Source organism: Stegostoma tigrinum, chromosome 28 (assembly GCF_030684315.1).
Source record: "Stegostoma tigrinum isolate sSteTig4 chromosome 28, sSteTig4.hap1, whole genome shotgun sequence".
Lineage (NCBI taxonomy): Eukaryota > Metazoa > Chordata > Chondrichthyes > Orectolobiformes > Stegostomatidae > Stegostoma > Stegostoma tigrinum.
In genome coordinates, this window is record NC_081381.1 from 23,935,217 (window position 1) to 23,956,434 (window position 21,218).

The 21,218-nt window shown below is 42.1% G+C and overlaps 1 protein-coding gene and 1 long non-coding RNA gene across 2 annotated transcripts in view; one reads left to right on the forward strand and one right to left on the reverse strand.

Annotated features, from left to right (window-relative positions):
• plch2a (phospholipase C, eta 2a) overlaps nucleotides 1-21,218 on the forward strand; it is a 144,829-nt gene that overhangs the window by 72,367 nt on the left and 51,244 nt on the right. Inside the window, exons 10-13 of the mRNA XM_059655609.1 lie at nucleotides 1,678-1,785; nucleotides 10,267-10,425; nucleotides 16,995-17,039; nucleotides 19,883-19,975. Of these exons, the coding sequence (XP_059511592.1) occupies nucleotides 1,678-1,785; nucleotides 10,267-10,425; nucleotides 16,995-17,039; nucleotides 19,883-19,975 (405 nt within the window). The remainder of the gene's footprint in view (nucleotides 1-1,677; nucleotides 1,786-10,266; nucleotides 10,426-16,994; nucleotides 17,040-19,882; nucleotides 19,976-21,218) is intronic.
• LOC132211094 (uncharacterized) overlaps nucleotides 1-21,218 on the reverse strand; it is a 130,071-nt gene that overhangs the window by 41,570 nt on the left and 67,283 nt on the right. The window contains exon 2 of the long non-coding RNA XR_009447402.1: nucleotides 14,686-14,793. This is a non-coding gene — a long non-coding RNA (uncharacterized LOC132211094). The remainder of the gene's footprint in view (nucleotides 1-14,685; nucleotides 14,794-21,218) is intronic.

The window sequence follows — 21,218 nt, forward strand, 5'->3', positions numbered from 1 at the left end:
TTAGCAGATACCTTTGCAGCATCCTTGAGCACGGGTGAAGTCCCAGAGGACTGGAGAATTGTTAATGTTGTCCCCTTGTTTAGGGAGGGTAGCAAGGATAATCCAGGTAATTACAGACCAGTGAGCCTGACGTCAGTGGTGGGGAAGCTGCTGGAGAAGTTACTGAGGGATAGGATCTGTTTACATTTGGAAGAAAATGGGCTTATTAGTGACAGGCAGCATGGTTTTGTGCGGGGAAAGTCATGTGATAGAATTCTTTGAGGAAGTGACAAAGTTGATAGATGAGGGAAGGGCTGTGGATGTCATATACATGGACTTCAGTAAGGTGTCGGATAAGGTTCCCCATGGTAGGCTGATGGAGAAAGTGAAGTTGCATGGGATTCAGGGTGTACTAGTGAGATGTATAGAGAAGTGGCTGGGCAACAGGAGACAGAGAGTTGCAGTGGGAGGAGGTTTCTCAAAATGGAGAACTGTGACCAGTGGTGTTCCACAGGGACCTGCGTTGGGACCACTGTTGTTTGTGATATACGTAAATGATCTGGAGGAAGGTATAGATGGTCTGATTAGCAAGTTTGCAGATGACAATAAGATTGGTAGAGTAGCAGAGAGTGAAGGGGACTGTCGGAGAATGCAGCAGAATATAGATAGATTGGAGAGTTGGGCAGATAAATGGCAGATGGAGTTCAATCCAGGCAAATGCTAGGTGATGCATTTTGGAAGATCCGATTCAAGAGCGAACTATAGGGTAATTGGAAAAGCCCTGGGGAAAATTGATGCACAGAAAGATCTGGGTGTTCAGGTCCATTGTACCTTGAAGGTGGCAACGCAGGTCGCTGGAGTGGTCAAGAAGGCATCCGGGATGCTTTCATTCAGTGGACGGGGTATTGAGTACAAGAGTTGACAGGTCATGCTGCAGTTGTATGGGACTTTGGTTCAACAACACTTTGAAGACTGCGTACAGTTCTGGTCACCACATTACCAAAAGGATGTGGATGCTTTGGAGACGGTGCAGAGGAGGCTCACCAGGATGTTGCCTGGTATGGAGGGAGCTAGCTATGAAGAGAGGCTGAGTCGATTAGGATTATTTACGTTAGGTGGTTGAGGGGGGACCTGATTGAGGTCTATAAATAATGAGAGGTATAGACAGGTGGATAGTAAGAAGCGTTTTCCCAGAGTGGGGGACTCAATTACTAGGGGTCACAATTTCAAGGTGAGAGGGGAAAAGTTTAAGGGAGATATGCGTGGAAAGTTCTTTACGCAGAGCATGGTGGGTGCCTGGAATGCATTGCCAGTGGAGGTGGTAGAAGTGGGCACGATAGCGTCATTTAAGATGTATCTAGACAGATACATGAATGGGCAGGGAGCAGACGGATACAGATCCTTGGAAAATAGGCGACAGATTTAGATAGAGGATCTGGATCAGCACAGGATTGGAGGGCCTAAGGGCCTGTTCCTGTGCTGTAATTTTCTTTGTTCTTTGCTCTTTCTAACTCTTTCTCTCTCGCAGCCTTTCATTTCTCTCTTACTCCTCTCCATTTTGCTTTCCTGTCTATCTTTCATTTCTTTCTTTCTCATTGATTTAGTTCCATTCCAACCTTTTTGTCCCTCACTCCATTTTCATTCTTCTCTTCCCATTGCTGACTGATTTACCCTTATTTTCCTGGTTCTCTCTATTAGGGAAAGAAACTCCCTGCAAACATCAGCGATGATGCTGAAGAAGGTGAGGTGTCGGATGAGGACAGCGCAGATGAAATCGAAGATGACTGCAAGCTGATGAATGGAGATGTAGGTGGAGAAATAGAAACCCAGCTCTTGAAGAGGGTGCCTCTGGGGGGAGTGGGTGGGGGAAGAATAAGGCTGTTTTAATTTTACCCACAATAATTTTGAAATGATAGGAATGGACCCTCAGTACTCCATTTATCCTTTACAAATGTAAAGACAAAAGACTGTAATTATTCTATCTTGCACAATCCTCTGTGATGTTTATTAATGGTTCAGATGCTTGTTGAGTTTGATGCGGGGGATGATGTAAGGATGTGGTGAAGAGATGAGAAGGATTGTGAGTAACACAAGAGCAAATTGTAAGATAATTACACTTTTTTGTTAAATTCTAGATGCTGTTGGGAACCTTTCAATAATCTCAAAGCTCCCTGTCAGGTTTATTTTCCTGGTTAGTGTAGAGGATCAGTGCATCTGAAAGAACTTAAATGCTCTGATACAATAAGGAAATGCCATAGCAAAAATTTGAGGAGCTGTTTTAAACCAACTTAAACTCTGCTGGGCCCAGCCAATGGAAGACAAGGCAATGCAATCGTGAGATTCACTAAAGTACGCATTATGGTTTGGTCTGATTAAATATTCATCCTCAGAGTTCTTGCCAAAAATCATAAAGGAGAGGAAAGGGGAGATTTGGTGAACTGGATCTTGACCTCTGGGTTCAAATTCAATGCAGACTGATTAAATCAAGTTCATTTCTGTGACACAGTGCATGAGCACAACACAATTTTGGGAAGACTTAGCTCAGCCCTAGATACTTCCGAATCAACCTGTTCAGAGATGTTATTGTACACATCCAGAGCAGGTGGGACTTCATTCCAGGCCTCCAGCTGGCTTAGCTCAGCCCAATATGATCATGAGTTTCAAAAATAAAGCTGCCTCTATATCAGCATTAAATTGGCAATCTAACCAGGCAGCCCACAGAGTCATTAGTGTAAGAAATGAAGAGTGGCATATTGGTGCAGATAGAATTATGCCTTCCAGCAGAGGCTGAGGCATTTTGTCGAGCTTCAGAGGAGTAGTTGGCCAGTCATCTTGCCCTGCATTTGGCTGTGCGACACCTGTCCTGGGAGTGTTTGGTAGAGGAAGCTTTACACCTACATCTAACCCAGTGCAGCAAACTAACAACACAAGGAACTGCAGCAGTTCAAAAAGCCAGTTCACCCCTACCTTCTCAAGGGCAACTTGGAATGGGCAATAAGTGCTGGCCCAGCTAGTGAGATCACATCCCAAGAGTGAAATTAAAAAAGTCCCAAGAGTGTTTCATAGGATAATGTAGACTCATGGGGAACTTTGCTCTGGAACTAACTCATGCTGTACATGAGGTGAAAATGGTTTCTGTTTCCTATTTTGGAAATGGGTAAAATTGTTTTTAAAAGTCTACTTCAGTGGAGTTAGACTATTGAAGTATCCCGTATTTTTAGTAAGAATATGGTTATTAAATTTTCCTCCATGGGATCCCCCCATTGTAAGGTATCTACACTTGGCCCCTGTCTATTGTCAAGAAGTCACACATGAGTCAGCCAGTTCTCTATTTCTGCCCTGTCAGTTTCATTAGAAATCCCCATTCCCTGGGTTAAAGCTGTCTTGTTAGGAGATCTGAAAGAATTACATCTCATTAAATTTCCCTTCACCTTTTAGCCTGAACTGTTGCTGATTCCTCAAACATTAGGTCTAATTCTGTAAAATGCTGCAGTAAAGCCCTATAAATCCATGAACTTCCAGCCTGCCAAACACATCTCCAAACGAGCATATTATAGAAAACTCAGGATGAATGGATTGGGTGGATATTTAAGAGCAAAAGCTGGTGTGAGTGAAAGTTTACTGACTGAAGCGACTCTACTTTAATGACAGGGGGGACCCATATCAGCCCTTTAGATTTCCCATTGTAGGTAGTACCTTTGTCTCGGAGTCTTTGCCGAAATTCCCTTTCCCCATTCCAGCAATAAGAATCAGTCAGTGAATGCATCACTATATCTTATGATCCCAGAATATGGTTAAGTAGAGTTTTTTTACATTCTTGTTCTTTGTGATTATGAATAAGTATTTCTTTTCTAATTTGTCTAGTTGGACTAAATTCTCCTCCAAAAGGCTGATGGAGTGTTTTGTTGATGTATTTGTGTTTCAAGTGCATAGGTGATTGCAAAATTCATATGTTATCGAGTGCGTTGTACTTTTCCCCATGATTAGAGCATTCTGATAAACTGCACAAGGAACGATATTCTTAAATTGGAGGCTTTGCCAAACATAACCTGCTAGAGAAAGGAGATTTTGCATTTCTGTCTAGTCTATTACTTTATTGAAAAATAATTTCAGCATAAATCACTGAGTTGAAAGGTCATGGATCCAGCCCTTAACAAAACAACACTGAGTGTGTTTCTTACTCAAGACACAGCAAGAGTTCCATACTGGTTTTTTTTAAAAACACATTTTACTTATTTACTATATATGAAATATTAAACTCTTGCCTAATTCACCAAGAGTTTTTAACACCTTAGTGGACAAGCCCCGGTTATCATAATGAACATGGTTCAGGACTCAATTGAGAAACTACTGAACAGCCAGAGAATGGAACCACTGCAGTTAAACCAGAACATGTTGATAAGTCAGCAAGTGGGATGAATGATTAAATCTTTCATTCAAACAATCAATTTCAACTCAGCATTTCCTCATGAAAATGATCCTCAAAATGCTTTCTGTAAGGGGATCGTAAACACAGTAATGTAACCCACATTTCACCCCAATCACTGTTAATTGCTTACTGGATTTCATATGGGATTCTAGATTGGCAAATCGAGAAGCTGGACAATGGTGGGATCATGCCTGTGTGGAACATTAATACCAACTTGGACCCGTTGGGCTGGTGGCCTGCTATGTGTTGTATATTTAATGTAATTGTATGTAATTTTCATGTTATTGTGCCCCATAATTTCTCTGATTCTGTAACTCTGTGTGTCTGCATTCTCTACTTATTGTCTTTTCTTCCTCCTCAATGGTGCATTCATATGAAGTGGAAGGTACTGTTGACTGAACTATCTGCATCACATCACTCTCCCCCTTTTCGTTCCCTTTGACCACCTTTTCTTTAGTGTAGCAACTGTGGCAACGTTCAAAGGGAGTACTGAGGTGCCTTCCCATGTGAAGAAGTGGCTGGGTGTCAGAATGTGTCACTAAAACCATTTTGTGGGGTCAATAATAGGGTGAGGTGTGTAAACTCTCAGCCTGGGTACAGGTAGAAAAATTAACCTGGTGGACACGGGTGACCAAAGCAGATGATCCTGGATGACCACTGACCTCTTCTCATTGGGGAATGATAAAGACCAGTTCATCAAACCTGGCTCAATTCAAAGCAGTTCTTAGTGAGTGATGTCAGGTTCAGATTACATAAATGTTAATGAAGTTGACAACTATCCCACAATGGGCCTGGGAAGTCCAGGAGTTAAAGATTTATCTCCAAAACACTGTGTCCCAAACAACAGAACAAAGTCCTGTTAATTAATGATACAAATGTTGGCATTGGGAAAGGGAAGGCTGTTTGACAGTCAGAATTCATTCCAGAGTAAAATCAGGAAGCAAGTAAACATCTGGAATTCTTTCTCCTGAATGGCTTTGCATTTTGGGGGCCAGTCAACCTCTCAAGGTTGGTATAAATGTCAGGAAAGAATATAGAACAAAAACATGTAAATAGAATTATGAAACTAATCAGTCATGACCTAATTTAAGGACAAAATAGGCTTAAAGGGCTGAAGGGCCTTCTGTTGTTTCAGTGCTCACAGAGCAATCTGTCTAGGCCAGTGAGGTAATCAAAGATCAATTTTGTCTGTTTATTCCCCTGAGTGTGTTACTATTCCCTAATCCAGTCGGCAATGAGTGGGCTTCTTTTTCTGGTTACCCCAGTGCTCCCAATGACAAACAGGTTGTCTCACCTTTCATTGTGATGTCAGTGTAGTGAAAAGTCTCATTCATTGTCTGTTGGTGTTTCTCCATCAGGCACAGATACTGTCCAAGATATGTCTGCTTTTCTTAAGAAAGTTAAATGATTTGTTGCTTAGTATCTCCTGTCATAATCTCAAGACCCAGTCAATCCAATAAGATATATCATCCAGTTATCTATCATCTAACTGTACAGTAGACAGTAATTTGTTTAACCTTCAAATGGATGATTATTATTCCAGTTGGGTTTAGGGTGTACAGGTAGTCAATCAGCTTAAAAGTAAGACTGGTGCAGAATCGAGGCTAAGCCATGACATGTTATTAACATGATTCTGTAAGTTATAACATCTCAGACATATATTTTAAGTGGGTTATAGATTGGCTCATATTGGTCCAATTCCTTCAACAACTGGCCTCGTTGACTTTGAATTTCTGAAGATGGGACATTTCGGTTTCTGAGTTTGAGTTTGAGTTGTGTGTATTCTTTACGGATTTCCACTTTATCTGCTGTCTGAACTTTCTTTGGCAGTCAGCTTGTAATTCGTGGAGCATATCAGCAGATCACCAGCTTGATCTTTTATCAATGAGTGTGAAATCTCCTTTAATTAAGGAGCCCTCTGATCTAACCCACCCATTGTGAAGGCTGAGAAGATTGGGAACAGTGCTGACTTTTAAAGTCAAAACAATTGTACTCTGATTTGAGGTAAATGGAAGGTTATAGGGTATAAAACCACCCAGTCCCACCAGATTCTCGCCCAATGATTTAAGTTCAACTATCCCTTCTTCTGTACAGCTTTGGTAAAAAAGGCAGCGATTTTTGTTGCACACATAAGCCAGCTAGACTTCAGGGAGTCAACATCTCATTGAATAAGACTTCAATATGGTTATAATAGGTTTCTTGACAAACAACAGGTTATTTTCTACTGTGAATAAGACCAGTGATTTGAAAACGAACCAAGTTTGAAAATTGACAACAGAAGGAGATGTAGAAACTTCATATTCAGACTGAAGATGTCTGTACTCTCTAATTAGGTTTTAAAATGACAGTTGATTGGGTCCCGACCCAAAACGTCAGCTTTCCCGCTCCTCTGATGCTGGTTGGCCTGCTGTGTTCCTCCAGCTCCACACTGTGTTATATCTGTTGATTTGTTTGTATGTATTTACGGTTGATCATGCTAATTTGGAACCACTTCTGGAATATGACACTGTCAGGCTTTTGATTCACAGTGTCTCGGGCCCATCCCATTACTGTATATAATGGGCTGGTGCTGTAACGTTACTCAGCATGGACCCAACCTCGATTGTGAGGCAGTGTTGTGCTTGTGTGACTGATGGTGTCTGTGTTTGTCAGACTGTTGGAGTCTGTGGTGTTTGACTGATGGAGCCTGTGGTTGTCAGACTGTTGGACTGTGCTGTTGTGTGACTGATGGTGTCTGTGTTTGTCGGACTGTTGGAGTCTGTGGTGTTTGACTGATGGAGCCTGTGGTTGTCAGACTGTTGGACTGTGCTGTTGTGTGACTGATGGAGTCTGTGTTTGTCAGACTGATGGAGTCTGTGGTTGTGTGACTGATGGAGTCTGTGGTTTTATGACTGATGGAGACTGTGGTTTTATGATTGATGGAGACTGTAGTTGGGAGACTGTTGGATTGTGCTATTGTGAGACTGTTGGAGCCTGTGTTTGTCAGACTGATGGAGCCTGTAGTTTTCTGACTGACGGGGTCCATAGTTCTGTGACTGATGGAGTCTGTAGTTGGGAGACTGTTGGACTGTGCTATTATGAGACTGTTGGAGCCTGTGTTTGTCGGACTGATGGAGCCTGTAGTTTTCTGACTGACGGAGTCCATAGTTGTGTGACTGATGGAGTCTGTGGTTGTGTGACTGATGGAGTCTGTAGTTGGGAGACTGTTGGACTGTGCTATTATGAGACTGTTGGAGCCTGTGTTTGTCGGACTGATGGAGCCTGTAGTTTTCTGACTGACGGAGTCCATAGTTGTGTGACTGATGGAGTCTGTGGTTGTGTGACTGATGGAGTCTGTAGTTGGGAGACTGTTGGACTGTGCTATTGTGAGACTGTTGGAGCCTGTGTTTGTCAGACTGATGGAGCCTGTAGTTTTCTGACTGACGGGGTCCATAGTTCTGTGACTGATGGAGTCTGTAGTTGGGAGACTGTTGGACTGTGCTATTATGAGACTGTTGGAGCCTGTGTTTGTCAGACTGATGGAGCCTGTAGTTTTCTGACTGACGGAGTCCATAGTTGTGTGACTGATGGAGTCTGTGGTTGTGTGACTGATGGAGTCTGTAGTTGGGAGACTGTTGGATTGTGCTGTTGTGAGACTGTTGGAGCTTGTGTTTGTCGGACTGATGGAGTCTGTGGTTTTCTGACTGACGGAGTCTATAGTTGTACGTTGTAGCTGTGGCAAAGGGGACAGGAGGAACAGCAAAAAAGGTTGAAACGTTGCTAGATAAAAGTGATGCTGAGGTTCAATGTGGAATGGGCTGTCACCCAGTTAGGTTCACCTTCTCAAACAAGCCATTAGTTTTTAATGTCCTTGGCAGGACAGTAAAGATTCTTGGAAAAGCACCAGGAGAAAACAATATCTCTGGTACATGAATGTAAAAATCTTAAAATAGATAGTTCAGTACGACTTTCAAAGACGGTCAATGCTGACCTGTCTCACGTGGCTGTTAATGGATTGAACAGTTTTTCTCACCTGCTGTGGGGAGGTTTTAAACCCATTGAACTCAAGTGGAACCACTTTCAGACCTAGATCAATCCCATTATCCCCTCTTTTCACATTCCCAAAACATTCCCCCTGGTAATGGAAATACATGATGAGAGGCAAACTCAGCACAGCATTTTATTACTCCTGCCTTGTGTTGGAGAGGAAGTGAATGATGGCAAAAAAAAAGCTGGTGGGGTGAAACTATGCGTGAAGAGAAGAGATACATTTTCATTACAGCAAATTGAGTTCTCCTGGAATGCACTGTCAGTGGAAACCGATTCATTAGCAGCTTTCCAAAGACAATCTAATCACTATGTGAAGAGAAATCATTTGCAGGCCTCATGGGGAAGGTGCTGGGGCATGGGATTTGATTTGATTTATTTTTGCCTCATGTACCTAGATACAGTGAAAAGTTTTGTTTCGAGTGCAGTACAGGGAGATCGTGTCATACAAAGTGCATAAGGGTAATAGAACAGAGCAATGGATATAATGTTACAGCTGCAGCAAATTTGCACAAACACCGAGATCAACATTAAATTTAAAATTTGAGAGGTCCATTCAGAAGTCTAATAACAGCGGGGAAGAAGCTGTTCTTGAATCTGTTTATACATGTATTCAAACTTTAGTATCTTCCACCTGACGGAAGAGGGTGGAAGAAAGTATAACCAGGGCGGGAGGGGTAACCAGGGTGATTGTGTTGATTGCTTTCTTGAGGGAAATGTAGATGGAGTCAGTGGATGAGAGGCTCGTTTGTGTCATGGACTGGGCTGTTCCATGGCTCCTTGTAGTGTCTTGCAATCTTGGGCAGAGCAGTTGCCACACAATGCTGTGATGCATCCAGATAGGATGCTTTCTATGGTGCATCTATAAAAATTGGTAAGAGTCTTTGTGGACATGTCAAATTAACTTAGATTCCTGAGGTGAATGGGGACTAGTTGTAGACCTCAAACAGACAGCACAGGAGTGACAGCCCTTCTGTCCTACGGGATCTAATGATTCCAAGTATGCTTATACCTGAGAGGAGAGGCAGCTCAGGATGAAAGATGGTGAATTATGAGATTGTCTCTTTAGGTTGCGATGGTCAATTTGTTCCCCAATGCAGTGGAGGCAGCTTGAGGAAAAGATGTTCCGGTCACATTAAAGGTTTCCATCCACAATGTGATAACATTACATCAAAATATGTGGTGACGCAATTGAACCTCTATTATCCCCATTCCCCCTCACCCCTCCCCACCTACTGCCCACTGCCTCTTCAATTGTGCAGGGACTACATTTGGTTTGAATGGGTGGAGCACAGGTCCTTCACTTTGACACCAAGCAAAGTCACTCTGTTCCACAAAAAGTGAGATTGCTGAAATAAAAACCAGCAATACTAGAAAACATATTGCAGGTCAGGTATCATTTGTAGAGAGAGGGAGAATGCAAGATTAACATTTTAGGACGATGGCCTTCATTGAAACTGATGAAAGATTTAGTTTGCCATCCCCAAGGCAAGTATCTTCCTGGACTGCTTGTTGTGAGTTACAATTGAGAGAAGCATAGAGAGTTGCTTGTTTGTCTGTCCACATTTCCATTGTCCATTAGAGACTCCCATGGTTGATGTGGAGGTTCTTCTGTGCATGGAACTCATCAAACTGCATGTCCATGCCATCCCATAATATAGTAGTTTATCACAGGACTTAAAATCTATTTGAAAAGTAGTGTATGACTCTTTCCCTTGCCCCCTTCACCTTTGTTCTTCCTTTCTTGATACATTTCCCGTTTTGGTGTCTTTTTCATCTTCCGGCAGGTAGGTTGGCCCCAGTAACGCTGTCTCTTATCTCTTTACGAATAGGCTGTGGCCAACAGGAAACATGTAGAGAGTGTGGCTAAGAAGAAGCTCGATTCACTGCTGAAGGAATCGAAAATCAGAGACCGGGAAGATCCGGACAGCTTCAGTGTGAATGCCATCCCTCAAGCAGGGAAACTGTGTCAGAAATCAGACTCAAAGAAGGTAACCCAACTCTTCCTCTACCCTTCCCTCCCCCAGCCGCCACCACCAACATCTCACACATGGCACCAGCCCAGGGCACCTCAATTCTTTCAGTTTGACGTAAACATTCCTTGTCAGCAATGACTCAGTGGGAAACATGCTTACCCCAAGTTTAGAAGATGATGATTTTACAACAGATACTCAAGCACAAAGTCGTGAATGTTTGTCCCAAGCCAGTAGTGATGGAGATGATGCCTTGTCCGGGGGGCTGTCTCCCTTGTTTTCCCGCTGGGATGGATTTGAGAAATTCTGCGACACCATTTCTATGAAGAGCAGGGTATATATCCCCCGATGGTCTGCCCAGTATTTACCATTAATCAACTTCACAAAAATCAAATTATCCAGTTGTTATTTTTTTTGCAGGACCTTCTGTGTGCAACATAGGTGCATTGCTTTCTACATTATATTAGGAACTACACTTCATAAAATACCTTACTGGCTGTAACACACATTGGGATGAAGTGAAGGGTGTTATAAAAATGAAAGCCCCTCTTTTCGATATTCAGTTTCCAAGGTCCATTCACTTTTACACAGACTCTGTGAGTTGTATCATCCAGAAATATTCCCCATTGGCATCTGAGGGGAATTCCAAACCAAGTGGTGAGGCTGGGTGAAATTGGCTGTAAGCATAGGATGAATCAGCAGAAACTCATACTTGGTGCAAAATATGTGGCCAATTTCCATTGCCCTGTTGAGTCACTGGCAATAGTAAATTTAAGTCCACTTGCTCAATATCTCATCTGACTGTTAATAACCTCTTCCAAGCTTACAACCCTTTGAGATCTTTGTGTTCTTCCAGTTCTGGCTTCTTATGCATCCCTGTTTACTATTGCTTTATCATTGATGGATATGCCTTCAGGGATAGAGGCTCTAATGTTTTGAAATTCCTAGGCTGAACCGCTCTGCCTCTCCCTGTCTCACGCTCTTTCTTCCTATTTAAAACTCATCTTAAATTGTGCATTTTGAGCAACTTTTAATCATCTAAATAATATTTCTGAATGTTGCATGGTGCAAGTTTGGCAATTGCTCATGTAAAGTTCCTTGTGAAAGTCTGTATTATATAATAAATGCCAATTTTTATTCAATTGAAATGGGTCACCAGAAACTGTGTGAATATCTTTGTATAGTCTGTCTGCATGTCAGATTGGCAGGAATAGCTTGGAACACAAGAACATGAAATGCACTTGAGACTTTTCTAGAACAATCTTTTAAAACAGCAACTGGGAACAGACCATTTCACCTCCAGCATTGTGTAATTTGGCAGGGTTAATTATTAATCTTATAGTAAAGGATACTCTGTGGCAGAGTGATCATGACGTAATTACATTTCATATTAAGATTGTAAGTTAAATGGCTCAGTCTGAAACAATAGCCAGTCAATTAAACAAAGTTGCAAAGCCTTAAGAGACAAGTTGATTAAGGTAGATTAGGAAATTGTATTAGCTTATATTCATGATAGTAAGTAAACATAGAAATAATTTATATATACATTTGGAATGAAAATTAATTTGGAATTTTGTGTCAGGATGGCTAACAAAAGAAGTTAAAGTGAAGGCAAAATACTGCTGATGTTGGAAATCTGAGCAAACAGAAAATGCTGGAGAAACTCAGCAGGTCTGACAGCGTCTAAACTTCTCAAGTTTGATAGGATTCTTCTTCAGAACTTGAAACGATATTGTTGGCAGATTTTACAGTGGTATCAGTAGTTCTGATGGCTGCATGAAGTTACCTGGATGTCCCTCTCCGTATCCATTATGGTATAGTAATTATTTAAGGGTAAACTATTTCTGTTGTATGACAATGGAAAAACAACTTGCTTTTATATAAAACAAAAAGGTCAGAGGCACATTATTAAGAAAAGAGGTATACTGAATCAAAGAGGGAAAAGTTGTGACTTGGTCACCAAAACATCAGTTAAGGAGGTAGGTGTTCAGGATCCTCTGAAACGAGGAGAAAGAAGTCGAGAAAAAAAGAGGTTCAAGAATCACTACCAGAGTTTAGTGTCGAGGCAGCTGGGTGCAGAGCCATCAATAGTGAAGTTAAGGTAATCAGAGCAGGCATGAGGTCAAATTCTGAGATGATTGTAGAGTTGGAGGAGATTACAGGGTTAGGCAGGGATGAGGCCATGAAAGAATGTAAATATTGTGGGATCAGGAACCATTGTAACTCAGTGAGGATAGGAATGTTGAGTGAGATGAATTTGGTGTGCAATGATGATAAAATAACTACAATTATACTGGCATAATGTCCTGCAATACATGTGTGATTTAGTTGAGAAATTCATTCCACTCACACAACAAAGCTAGTTTTAAACAGTAATGGTACTAATTATCTGTCCTGTATCAGTTGACTTGCAGTAATGGCTATAAGACGATGGAGGAAAAGCAGAAAGCAGGCTCAGAGTGAGAGGTCCTTCTGAAATTTTCTTCTGAAATCATGAGCCACATTGCTTGAGCTAATGTGGGGAGGGCCATCATGTATTTGAATTGTCCTGTACACTTCAGGGACTATTCTATTATTTACAGTGAACACATCAGGGAGAGGGAGTGGTTTTTGTATGTTTGACCAGCCCTACATGCATTGAGTGGCCGTGGTTCCTGACTATCCTGTACATGTCAGGTTGGGAGAAGTGGGTTTGCCCCATCTTGTAAATGTCAGAGGTTAGCTTGTTGTGTGCCTGTTGTGTTGAGTTTGTATATTTGCTTTTCCACGTTGAGGGGAATTTGTGTATTTGCCCTGTTTTGTACATGTTGTGTTGAATTTGTGTATTTGGACCTGCGATAAGGATTGAGCTGGAGCCTAAACTTTGCACTTACCCTTCTGACAGACCAAATGTGTTTGCTACTTCAGGCACAGCCTTAAAGAGACAAATCAGTTATCAGGTGATCAAAATATTGCTTCATGCTCTATGGACAACTATGGAGTTGGAAAGTTGCAAATTGAAAGTCGACTGCAGGGATTAAGAACACAACATCCAGATAGTGGTGTGCTGCAGGGTGTAAGGGGATTACACTGTCAGAAATACCAGCTTTTGGAAAGATATTAAACCAAAGTCTTGTATGTTCTGTCAGGGCGAATGCAACAGAGCACTATTTCTCTCCCACACATCCATAACATCATTAAGCATCACTCACACTGATTATCCAGTTATTGTAAAATTGCTGTTGTGGGAGCTTGCTGTCTATAAATTGGCTGCCATGATTCTTATGTTATAAAAGTAGATACACTTCATAAACAGCTCAGGACTCCCTGAGGTTGTGAAAGTCAAAGTATAATGTTAAGTCCTCTCTTCCTTTAACAAAAGCCATATCAATCTCAGTTTTGAAAAAACCAATTGACCCCCAATGTCCAGAGTCCTCTATGGGCGAGAGTTCTGGATTTCCACCACCCTATGTGTGAAAAAAAACCCTTCCTGGATTCATTTCTGAAAATCCCCATTCTAAGTTTTGGACTGTATCCTTTGCTCTTGACACTCCACCAGAGAAATTACTTTCTCTATATCTCCTCAGTCAAATCCTTTTAACATTTTAAACACCACTTTAATCCTATCCTTTAACAGTGACAAATGATGTTTTGCTTTCCCTAAGCTCACTTATCAGTAATTACAGGGCAATTCACAACACAAGCCTCCACAAGCTGCACAAAGTTCTAATTGAAACGATAAGATCTGCAATTACAATTCAAATGATGTGCTTTATTAAAGCTGAAATGAGCTTTAACATACAACACCTTAAGCTCATCCACTTCTGTTTCGTTTAGCACTCAGTGTAATTATACTCAACAGGCTTGGCCTGTGGGATTTTGAATTACAATTGCAGCAGGTTCAATGGTTCTTCAACAATGCTTGGCAGTTGTCTTTAGCAAATTTATGGATGGAATATCGTATGAGAGATAGGTAAGGCTCCCAATGCTAGTTAGTCATGTTCTTGGAAGCCTTGTCATGTGCCTTCCAAACCCCAGCTACCATGTCCAATCAGACATCGGCATCTCACCATCTCCAATATTTTAATAGGTAATAAGTAAAATAATTCAAAGAAAACGTAAAGGAAAATAAACTCCCCGCCTACACTCACCTTTACTGGCTCCATCCCCACCTCCTTGACATGTCCATCTCCTCTCCACCTATCTGCTCCTTTATCCATTTTCCATCCGCCTCCCCCTCTCTCCCTATTTATTTCAGAATCCCCTTCCCCTCCCCCATTTCTGAAGAAGAGTCCAGACCTGAAACGTCAGCTTTCCTGCTCCTCTGATGCTGCTTGGCCTGCTGTGTTCATCCAGCTTCACACCGTGTTATCTCAGAATCTCCAGCATCAGCAGTTCCTCCTCTCACTGAAAAGAAAATAAATGTAATTTTTCTCCTCAGATTTTTGCTCTTTGATCTTTGATTCCTGGGCACTCCAGGGCAATGCTGAGGGTGATTGAGTGGAGGCCTAACCCACCTTTTCTCAATTTTTTTATGATTCCTGTTACTCCCAAAAGTGCTGACCCAAATTCAGGCATAGAAGCGGCCAGGAAGTGACCTGGAGTGCTTCACTTCTCTTGTTGTAGAGTACAGTATTGGACAGTAACTATCATCTGGGTTTGTACTCGATCCCCATATCCAGATTTTAGCTCATCTGCCTACCGTCCAGACTGGATAGTGTGTTTCCAGATGCAGGGGCTGTAACTTGATGAAATAGGGGAACTGGAAACTGCCTTGGTAACACGGCTTGATCTGCTCTGAGTGACTGAGGTTCTCCCACAGGGGACAGTGCAACCTATTATTATAGTGATAATACCCCCACTCAGTGTTTGTATCTCCAGCCTCTCCAGCAGCACTGACTGTCACTTTGAGCAGACTACACTCCCATTTCCTATTGGCGGACAATGTTATCGCCCCATTATGTTGTGAATAATAAGGGGAGAGTGGTGAGGAGTGGCTGACCTACACACACAAACATGGATTGTCCTGGTATGTTTTTAGTTGTGAGCTTGGAGATAAAAGGCCTGTGATGATGTTATCTCCGTGCAGAGTGTGCCAGCAGAGACATGTTTTTCCCAGACTGCTGTGCTGTTGACCTGGTGTTCAAGTGTTCTTGAGTTCCCTATCTAGCAGAGAGGCATGTTTCTGCCCCATCTGAAAATTACAAAGGGAGGTAATCCTGATTGATGCTGGTTTGATGTAGTTGTTCACAGCTTGTCTCCAGCTAGTGTACCTCTGAAGAAGCCTCTGGGCTGCAGACAGGTGCTATCTTATCTCTTGTGAAAAGGAATAGCTCAGGCCTAGCCAATCGCCCAGGCCATGACTACACTTCAAACAGCAACAAATGGTGAGCCTGGGAGCACATCAGTCCATGTAGGTGCTGATTAGAGGCCATGAAGGCTAAAGGGGTGATGTGGAAGGTCATCCAGAGTAAGGACAGAACGGATGATGATACGTTAAAGACAAGGTTCTGAATGGAAATAAAGAGCAAGTCCGGTGATGCAGAAAGGGATTTGGCCTGAGTGAACTGGGGTTGAAAGGCTAATAGTGCTCAGGCCATGATGATTCAATATCTGTGATGAGAAGCAATGCTGTGATACTGCAGGATAAGTCAGTACAACCTGTGTTTGAGAAGGGCCTGGAGCCTCAGTCAGTAACTATAGCGCAATTAGTAGCAGCATATTTTTTGGATTTATGGGGAATGTTGCACTTGGTCTCAGTACTGATTGCAGAAATTCCAGAGAAAAGGCATATGTAGGAAATTCCATCGCCCCCTTCCCTCGTCACCCTGTACCTTATGATCAAATAGTGAGGGTCTGTATTCCTGACATGCAGTATTCTCCATGTCATTTCCAGGTTAGGACACTGGGGTATGTTACCCTGTCCATATCCCTTTCAAAGTTGAAGTCTGACTGCAATCAGTGGGAAAGGACAATAAAGTATGTATGATTAATCAAAACTTGTTAAACAGCCAGTTTGAGACAGTGGCAAAACTATTTTGATTTCCTGTTCATATATGGGAGCAAATTCCTCTGGAGTATTAGACCCTTGTATTGTTTGTAAACAGTTCCTCTTTACCCACTGAACCGACAGTACAACTGGAGACTAATTCACTGACTACTGTCCACAAGCTTTGCAAGAAAAATCCATACTGCTTCCAGTACTCTAAAGAGGAGGCCTGAGCAGAACCTGCCTATTGGAGGTGTTGCTGTTTGGAGGGACATTAAACTGAAGCCATAAGATTGCATAGAAAGAATCTGGCTGAAATACACAGCTATTCTACAATCATGAATGCATGGATGAGACTGATGTGAATAGATTCTGTTCCTCACTCTTGTATGTGGTTAATGTAGAGTTGCTACACTCAGAGAAATGGGAGGAGGCCATGGAACCTGTTCCACCCTTCAGTGAGGTCATCTGTGCCTTAACTCCATCCACCTGCCTTGGTGCATATCTTTTGATATGGATGGCAAAAATCTTTCATCATGGATTTAAGCTGATTCACTGAGTTAGCATTGAATACATCCAATCCTTTTTGACTCACATGAATTTTTCTCTCTCTTAATAGGAGAACTGCAGCTCTGGGTCCGTGTCTACAATGGAAAAGTCTGGGGTAAGTTGGTTGTACCTTGAACTGTCCTCATGACTAACAGTAAAAGAACCTGTGAAGAGTACATCGCTGTCTCTAAGGTTCAATTGAAGCAAGCTAGAAATAGGAACAGGAAACATAGGAGAAGAATTATTCCATTTGATCCTAAGAGCCCACTCCCTCTCTCAACTCTGTTCTCCTGCTTTCTCCCTGTAACCCTTGACCCCCTTACTAATCAAGAACCTGCTTATCTCTGTCTTAATGACACTTAATGACTTGGCCTCCACAGTAACACTTGTTAATTGTGGCAGTTGTAGATCTGCGTATTCATGCCTCTGAATTGGAAAGTTGTGTATTAAGTCCCAAGTCCACAGACGGAACTTTCAGCAGTGCAGTATTCCCTCAGTCCCAGCACTGGGAAATATCCAGAGATAGTGGGGACTGCCGATGCTGGAGAATCTGAGATAACAAGGTGCAGAGCTGGATGAACGCAGCAGGTCAAGCAGCATCAGAGGAGCAGGAAAGCTGACGTTTCGGGTCTGGACTCTTCTTCAAGCAGAGTCCAGACCCAAAACGTCAGCTTTCCTGCTCCTCTGATGCTGCTTGACCTGCTGTGTTCATCCAGCTCCACACTTTTTTACCCCCTAACTGGGAAATATCCACCTGTATTTTGTATTCAAGTCTCTTATTTGTCAGATTTGAACCCACGGCACGGTTGAATCTCCCTTCAGAGAAACAAAGATGGACAGTAATTGTCACTCTGTGAGTATTACGTATGAAATCACATGAAGCCAATAAATAAGCCTGACTACAGCCTGAACAGGCATGATGGAAAGTAATTGTAACTGGGCTACAATGGAACTTTAAGACCAGCCACTACTTAGAAGGAGCAGTGCTAGACTGCGATTGTGCTGGATTTAATGAATGGTGAAGACTGAGCTGATCTGAGACCCTGGAGACCGCAGGGAAGCAAGCGAGACAGTGAGGAGCCAGGCAGCTTTGACAAATCCTCCAGAGCTCATTGTTGTGCTGTCAGAATCCACCCTGGTTCAGGCCACAGCGTCAGGGAGACATGGCAGAGAGTGAAGGCTTTTTAAAATGCAGTGTTTGAACATGGAATTTAAAGAACAAAAACAAGCTATTTAACCCAACAGGTCTATGCATATTTATGCTCTAGAAAAGCCTCCTCCCATACCTCATTCTATCAACATAGCTTTTCTGTTATTATGTCTGCATCATATGCTCCTATATATTCTCCTTAAATACTTCCATGCTGTTCTCTTCAACCACTCCCTGAGGTAACAAATTCCACATTCTCATCCCTGTCTAATTAAAATGAGTTATTAGTTTTATTCATGGCTATCATGTCAATGGCCGTTAGTTTTGAAATCATCTTCTCTATGAATAACCTGTCAAACCCTTTTGCAGTCTTAACACTTAGCAGTCAACTGTGGCTTCATGGGTAGCAGTCCTGTCTCCGAGTTAGATAACTGCAGATTCATAGTTGCAGTCCACTGACTTGAACCCAAAAATAATGTCTTACACTCCAGTACGGCACTGTTGGACATGCTATTTTCTAGGCCCCATCACCTCTCAATGAACATAAAAGATCCCGTGGCAGTACGTCCAAGATAACAGACAAGTTTTCCGTGATGTCTAGGCCAATATTTGGTGAATATAACACCTTTAAAAATCAGGTCAGCTAAACTTGGCAAAGTATAAGCTATGGAAAGTGCTTCTGTATTCATTCTATATAGAAACATATTTCCTTTGCATTTTACGTTACATATAATATACATTATAAAATTCCATCTTTCACTTTCCTCTTAACACTTACAGAAAAATGATTTTTCACGTTTTTTTGTGGAAACTTGCTGCGCACAATTCAGCAATGGCATTTCCAACATTACAACAGGGAACAGATTGAAAAGTACTTCATTGCTCACTTTGGGATGTCAGGTGTCATAAAAAATGATGTATAAATGTGAGCTCCATGATAGAATTAAATGATTCTCAGGACCTTTGTCCCATTTCTGTGTGGCATCTGTATGTCTGCTGGCTTTTTTCAGATGCCAGACAATTATTGCACTGATACAGTGGATGAGGAGCGTTGTGAGGGCGATAACTTTCAGACTGCTGGCACGACTATATTGTACATTGTCTGAGCTGAAAGCCTCAGTGCTACTGTTGGATTCAAAGTGGGAATGTATATTTTAATCTCTCAAAGTTTTTGTATCCTCACGGTGATTAAAGTGCAGTGGGTGGACAGATTGTAAACAGAAACTGTGTCACACTGGCTGTAATTCATATTCATTTAACTTATCATTTCAAAAGATATAATTCTGTGCCTAATCCTTGTCTATTCTTTTCCTATGATTCTCCCCGATGTCTCTCTTTGTCTCTGTCTCTTTCTCATTCTGCAAGTGATTTTCTGTTGCTCTCGCTGTTCATGTGCCTTTCTCTGCTTTCTTTAATCTTCTTTTGTGTTCTCTGTATGAATGCCCCATGCACTTCTCTGATCATTTGTAACTACATTTTTTTCTGTTTATTGTGTGTGCATGTACTGCTCTCTCGCTCTGGGTCATTCTCTGTTTGTGTATTTTTTTGTGGTTCTCCATTTGGAATTCTGTCTCTGGTTGTGTGTTTGTCTCTCTCTGGTTCACTTTATGTTTATGTATCTCTCTGCCTGTGTCTCTTCCTTCCGGGTGTGTGTGTGTGTGTGTGTGTGTGTGTGTGTGTGTGTGTGTGTGTGTGTGTGTGTGTGTGTGTGCTGTCCACATTTGTTCATTCTCTCTCTGTATCTACCTAGTGTACTCTGTGTGTCTGTCTCTATTTTGACTGTGTGCCTGTATCTCTTCCCCTGTTAGAGTAAAGTTGAAGATGGAACTGACTCTGGAGAAGATCCAACCACTAACAAGAGACACAGTCGGTCTTTCATTGGCAGTTTCTCCAAGCGTAAGGTCAGTGGGGGCTGGTGCTGTTGGGATGGTGCAGAGTGAGTGTACAGATGGAACTCTTTGGCTGAGAGTTTACGCTGTTAAGAGAGGAACAATGATCATCACTGGTGCAACTAGCACAAACTAACAGGTCAATTACAACGGAGTTTTGTTAAGACCTCTGCACAGGTAGAGTGGTCAATTGTGAGATATCAACTGTGGCTTGATGGGAGGTCTCTTTTGGTGCACTGATAGTGTCCCTGCCTCTGATCCAGAAGGCCTGGTTTTATGTTCCACCTGCTCCAGAAGTGTTTTGTAGCATAGGCTGGGGCTATTTGCCGTGGACCGTTGGGAGGCTGAGGAGTGACCTTATAGAGTTTATAAAATAATGAAGAGCATGGATAGGGTGGTTAGCCAAGGTCTTTTCCCCCAGCGTACGGGCATCCAAAATTGGAGAGAATAGGTTTAAGGTGGGAGGGGAAAGATTTAAAAGGGACCTGACGGGCAATTTTTTCACACAGAGGGTCGTACATGTATGGAACGAGCTGCCAGAGGAAGTGGTGGAGGCAGGTACAATTACAGCATTTAAAAGGCATCTGGATGGGTATATGAATAGGAGAGTTTAGAGGGATATGTGCCAAATGTGTAGCAAATGTGACTAGATCGGTTAGGATATTTGGTCAGCGTGGACGAGTTGGACCTAAGGGTCTATTTCCGTGCTATACAGCTCTAAGACTCTATATCTGAACAGGTTAATTCAAAATATCTCCAGGTTTGAGTTCAAAAGGGCTGTAATTGCATTTCTGAGTAGGAAAATATCTGTGGCTTAGGGTGGCCGTTATCTCTAAGCCAGGAGGCCTGAGTTCAAGTCCAACCCCCTCCAGAGTTATGTAATAACATCTCTGAACAAGTTGATTCAAAAATATTGACAGCTGTGTGGGTAATACTGAGGCCTCAGGGTAAGAGATTATGGGTTTAAGTGTCACATTCAGGACTTGAGCATGTGATCTTGGTTAACTCTTCAACTGAAGTACTGTTCAAGGCCTGCCTTTTGAATAAAGCATCTAACTGAGACCCCATCTGCCATCTCAGGTCAACATTGAAAAATAAATCCATGGCATATTGAAAGAAGTGCAGGAAGTTCACACCAATGATCTGGACAAAACATATATTCCACAACCAACATCATGAATAAAACAATGATCTTGTTCATTGCACAATGCCATTTCTGGAAGCTACTGTGCAAAAAATGACTTATTTCCAAATT